General features: G+C 43.2%; 1 protein-coding gene across 5 annotated transcripts in view; it reads right to left on the reverse strand.

Moving 5' to 3' along the window:
* Positions 1 to 5,539, reverse strand: part of pmfbp1 (polyamine modulated factor 1 binding protein 1) — a 267,939-nt gene extending 262,400 nt beyond the window's left edge. For all 5 annotated transcript variants that reach the window (XM_031830907.1, XM_031830908.1, XM_031830909.1 and 2 more), the window contains exons 1-2: positions 5,324 to 5,539; positions 3,937 to 4,088 (exon numbers count right to left, since the gene is read on the reverse strand). In XM_031830907.1, coding sequence (XP_031686767.1) covers positions 3,937 to 4,088; positions 5,324 to 5,348 — 177 coding nt within the window. In that variant the 5' untranslated portion in view covers positions 5,349 to 5,539. The remainder of the gene's footprint in view (positions 1 to 3,936; positions 4,089 to 5,323) is intronic.
* Between the last annotated feature and the right edge of the window lie 461 nt (positions 5,540 to 6,000).

Consider the following 6,000-nt stretch of genomic DNA (forward strand, 5'->3'; position numbering starts at 1 on the left):
GCATGAAAAAGTAATATTCCAGCAATAAGGCTTGATTTACACCCCTTCCATGTTCCCCCTCTTCCTTTTTTATTTGATCATTTAGCCAGGATCGTATAACTGTATATCAGACACAAATGAAATCAGCTCCCTTGCACATTAAGGCCATGTCTTGCTGCAGCTAACATCCACTGCAACCCAGCCAACCAGCTCCACAGCAAGCCAAGGGCAGTGTCCCATTCATTTTCAGGCCCATTTCCTCCTATGATTAGGCGATCAATCAATCCCAGCCTTCAATCTCATCAAGCAGACGGGATTATCTTCCCATCTCCCCTCTCTCCCTCTCTCCACTCAGTCAAACACTCCCCTCCCTCCCTCACACACGGCAGCACATTAACATCAGATCAAGTATCACCCAAAGCACGCCGTCTGCCACATCAGCCCACCACAAACAGACAGTTCTTCATCACACCCTTCTCTCAACATCTCCTCTGTCTCCTAAGGAGTGAGCACACACACACACATTTCATTTTTAGAAGCATCAGGATCCCTGTGGATTGACAGGGAGTGCGGCCTTTGCTAAAGCAGTCTTTTCAAGGATTTCACTTACACACTCCCTCTCCAAGCCCCCATCTTCCTTGAGAAGATATTGAATGGATGGCATCGCTCAACACCACTGGATCATAACTGCACTTGTGAGACATAGTAATAAATCGTTTATTTTCTTAAATGTGGAAGAAGTCACATCACACAATGTCCAGTAAAGCCAAAGACCTCACATAGCGCCTCTCTGTTATTCCCTGCAGATGGAACACCGTAGGTAACAGATTAGGATTAGCTGTAAGGTTTGGAGTGTTAGAATAAATTGATCAAGCCTGGGCTGTCCTTCTATTGGTCAAAGAGAAACCTCATATCGCCAACATGCTTGTGTACCCACAATGCACTGGGGAGCAGCTCGACTCTTCAGTCTCTGTCAGGTTAAGAGATGTTACTCGATAAAAGCATGGTGACTGAGGTCTTTGTGGTAGGAAAGGGGGAGGAGGGGATCTTTTTTACAATGTGGACCACTGTTTACACTCCCTAAATGGTGGCTAAAACGGTCACTTGTAAACAGCAGAATGCCATTAAACTGGGTCCACTCAGGGCTGTTGGGGCTTCTCAACACAGCCAGATAAATGGCCCACTGGGACCAGGGACTGGGAGGGGATATAAGGTCCAAGAGACACCTCCACACACATACTGGTACTGAGGCAGAGAGCAGGGTACAGTCTGGGTCTACTCTAGGCTTCCAGAGCATTTGGAAAGAAGTCAAGGGCTGTGAATATTTCCACATTTTGGAAATGTTACAGCCTTATTCTAAAATTGATTAAACTGTTTTTTTCCCCTCATCAATCAACACACAATACCCCATAATGACAGAGCAAAAACAGGTTTTTAGATTATATATATATACATTTATGGAAATATCACATAAGTACTCAGACCCTTTACTCAGTACTTTGCTGAAGCAACTTTAGCAGCGATTACACCCTTGAGTCTTCTTGTGTATGACACTACAAGCTTGGCACACCTGTATTTGTGGATTTTCTCCCATTCTTCTCTGCAGATCCTCTCAAGCTCTGTCAGGTTGGATGGGGAGTGTCGCTGCACAGCTACTTTCAGGTCTCTCCAGAGATGTTCGATCGGGTTCAAATCCGGGCTCTGGCTGGGCCACACAAGGACATTCAGAGACTTCTCCCGAAGCCACTCCTGCGTTGTCTTGGCTGTGTCCGTAGGGTCATTGTCCAAAGGAAGGTGAACCTTCGCCCCAGTCTGAGGTCCTGAACAGGTTTTCAAGGATCTCTCTGTACTTTGCTCCATTCATCTTTCCCTTGATCCTGACTAGTCTCCCAGTCCCTGCCACATCATGATGCTGCCACCACCATGCTTCACCATAGGGATGGTGCCAGGTTTCCTCCAGACGTAACGCTTGGCATTCAGGCCAAAGAGTTCAATATTGGTTTCATCAGACCAGAGAATCTTGTTTCTCATGGTCTGTAAGTCCTTTAGGTGCCTTGTGGCAAACTCCAAGCAGGCTGTCATGTGCGTTTTACTGAGGAGTGGCTTCTGTCTGGCCACTCTACCATAAAGTCCTGATTGGTGGAGTGCTGCAGAGATGGTTGTCCTTCTGGAAGGCTTGACTGGACGGCCAGCTCTAGGAAGTCTTGGTGGTTCCAAACTTCTTCCATTTAAAAATGATGGAGACCACTGTGTTCTTGGGGACCTTCAATGCTAGATACATATGTTGGTACCCTTCCCCAGATCTGTGCCTCGACACTGTCTCTGAGCTCTACGGACAATTCCTCTGACCTAATGGCTTGGTTTTTGCTCAGACATACACTGTCAACTGGGTGACCTTGTATAGACACGTGTGTGCCTTTCCAAATCATGTCCAATCAATTGAATTTACGTCAGGTGGACTCTAATCAAGTTGTAGAAGCATCTCAAGGATGATCAATGGAAACAGGATGCACCTGAGCTCAATTTCGAGACTCAAAGCAAAGGGCCTGAATACTTACGTAAATACGTTTTTGTGTTTTTTAATTTTAATAAATGTGCAAAAATGTCTAAAAACCTGATTTCACTTTGTCATTATTGGGCATTGTGTGTAGATTGATGAGGGGGAAAAAAAATATTAAATACCTTTTTGAATAAGGCTGTAACGTAACAAAATGTGGAAAAAGTCAAGGGGTCTGAATACTTTCCCAATGCACTGTATGTACTACAGAATAAGTTAAACATTTTTGAACTTACAGAACTGGAGAGAGCTCATTTTGAAAATACCTAAATGAGTTTGACATACCCCTCTGATGGTAATTATCAAGTAAATTAGATAGTGTATGCTATGTAATTTAATTAAACTCTTAGCTCCCTGCTTTCAAAACAACACTGTTATAGGATAGGCAATAGAGATGTTGATATACTGTACTAGTCCTTCTTTGAATCCTTGACAAGAGAGTTCTAAAAGGCTTGTTTTGTGTTTCCAGAGCCGAGGCTGTCAGAGGCCGTGTGAATCAAACAGGATCTCCCCAAACCGAGGATAAATGCAGTTAAAATGAGTGGCTGTGTTGTTTCCAAACTCTGCCATTGCTTTGTCTTGGAGAGGATACTTCTGAGAGAAGGAGCTTTCCTCTGGTGAGTAGAGTCAAAGAGACAGCCTTGGCTCACTAAAACTTTCATCAGCCGTCATCAAGCCCAGTCCTCAAGGTGTGCAGCCACCCCCCCAGCCACACAGCCAACCCCATCCCATAGCAACTGACATGACATGCACAGAGGGAGAGAGAGAGCAGCGGAATTGGCTCATCCTCATCGCTTTCATCCTTCTTTAGTGGAGATGAATATGAAAAATAGCACATCTTTAAATGTTGAGGAGAAGAAAAATGAATTAGTAATAGACTTACAAGGACTAAGAGCATGCACATGTAGGGAAATTTATTCCACTTTTACTGATGAGCTGGCTAAAAGGCACTGGCTAAAAGGTACATTTTCCCGAGATGTAAAGATATTCAATAAAAGCCACTTAATGGGATAGTTAAAAAAATAACCCAAAAAGCTTTTTGATGTAAAGACAGTAATTCTCTTAACAACATTGATCAACCTGTCATACTTTCATTATGGCACTATACCTTTTAGCAGCCATGCGCTAGGCTAATAGCATTACAAGTCTCTAAAACACCAAGTTTCCTCCCTGCCCTTGTCAGGCCCAGTCTGTTGTCCCTCCTCAGACTTCACATGCAGGGCCAGCAGACACAGACGCCATAAAAGGCCTGTCACTAAGTGTCTGCATCATAATGTAGGCCTAACCATTTTCTAGTTTATTCTCATACATATGCATCACATTGCTAGATCAGTTCATTAGTGGAAATAACACACTTGCCCCAGCACATCCAAGGAGTGTCACCGCCATTACCAGTTTACCTGCAGAGCCTCCTCCCGGCTGTCATCCGATTGGTCAATGCGTCGAAGGCGCTCGTGGTAAAGGGTCCGGAATTCCACAAGGAGTTTCTGAATCTCAGCAGGCCGCTGAGTCTCTCTGGAGTAGCCATGATCCCCTAAGCCAGACCGGTAATCTATCAACACAAATAAACACATATTACCATGAACACAACTGATGCATGGACACCATGTCTCACAATGACAAACCTTTAACTAAAACTGAAAATTGTGACATTGCCTACAGTACTATGTGTAGAGAGACGCCGAAAAAAAAACTGTGATGAGATTTCAGTGCGGGCATCGGTGTCTGAGCTGGCCACTGATGCTCGTCAGCTACTCTCATAGGGACTGTGACTGTCCAGAAGTGCAGCAGCCCACACAATAAATGGCTTTAATAACATACCTGAATCCTCAGGTGCGTAAAGCCCTTGTTTTTCACTTCATCATTTTTAATTATGTGCAGAAAAAACCTACCCAGAGTCCCTTGCTTCAGACCACAATGCCTTGTTATATTCTCTCTAACAGAAGTAATTAATCTAGGGAGCATAGCAGCATAGTCTCCCTTTGAGAAGCGGCCTATAAAACACATTTCACTCCGACAACTAATAAGTTATAACAATGGCAGATAAAGAGAAACTGTGCACCAAAGGAGCAGGTGAGATTTGGGGCAAAGAACAACTGAAAAAAACTCAGAGGTTTAAAACAACTCTATTTGTGGGTATGTGTGAGTGAGCTGCATCAAAATCTTCTGACATTATGGAAAGGAAAATAAGTAATGAAAAAAGAAATGAGAATAAATCATATCTTGCTGCAGAGTAGCCTTGACCTGGAGGATGATCTTGATAGAGGTGGTGCTGTCCATTTAATTCATATTGATGTTTACACAACACCACCCCTAATCTTCCTTATCTCACTTCTGACCAAGTCATATTCTGGATTAGATTGAACCAACTCCAGATCGAGATGGAGAGAAAGCAAAACGAGAGCATTGAGAAAGATAGAAAATATAAAAAATATAAGGGAGGTTTAGCCACACGTTTGTATAACATGTTTAATTAATTAAAAATGCAGGCTAATGCATTTAAATTACATTTAGAACTAGCTAACCCCACAAACAGCAGGCACCTATCTGAGGCACAACCTTCATTACAAATCTGACAAACAGTGACAAGTGTTTTCCAGAATATGGCTATAAACCCACAGGCAGTATCAACTTCTTGAAAGACTACGTGGTCGCCTAACGTTGATAGCCAAATAGGTAACGTTAGCTTATATCTAGATAATTATTTGGCTAATTCCGTTAGCTGGCTAGCTAACATCAACAGAGTTAGTTGTGTTGTCTTCATAATATGTAACGTTAGCTAGCTACCTGTTGCACTCCGGCTGCTTATCATTTCATTCGGTTTCGGGTATGCCAAGTGGCTTTATGAGGCGCCTTGCACAGATTTAATCAACCTCATGTCGTTCAGCAAGTGAAAGTCTCCCTTCTACTTTGCATTATAAATGCAATGGTAAACTTATGTTCCGTTTTTATCCGCTGTCACCACATTCTAAGGTTACCCGCCTGGAAGCCCCCATCTCCCGCTTCTGCACCTGCACATCCTGTCAGTTCCACTTCCAACAGAGATACTAGCCAATCGGGCAATGATTTTGCGTAGCGCGTTGTCTTTAGAACCAATCACAGTGTACACATTGCCACGAAGAGGCGTGAACCAGTGTTTGTTTTGGGAGTGAATGTCCCAGATTTCCATGGAAACTTGCACAGCTAACTAGCCGTTTGGTTGTGAATAACGTACATTACTGTCCCTTGGACTGTCCTTTGTCGTTTGGGACTAGCAGATGCAAATATCATTTGAGTGTGACAACCTTTGTTGGCAGTGATGAATTAAGGTAAAACGATTTGTTTTAGTGACAGTCACACATGTATAATTCAAAATGCAATATTAAAAGCAATAAAAACGAAATGACTGTCTCTTCCAGATTCCTCTATATGCTGCTACTGTACCTGTACTACTGTACACATCAGAAAGTGGAAGGTCCAGATTG

This window comes from Oncorhynchus kisutch, linkage group LG8 (genome assembly GCF_002021735.2).
Source record: "Oncorhynchus kisutch isolate 150728-3 linkage group LG8, Okis_V2, whole genome shotgun sequence".
In the NCBI taxonomy this organism is placed as follows: domain Eukaryota; kingdom Metazoa; phylum Chordata; class Actinopteri; order Salmoniformes; family Salmonidae; genus Oncorhynchus; species Oncorhynchus kisutch.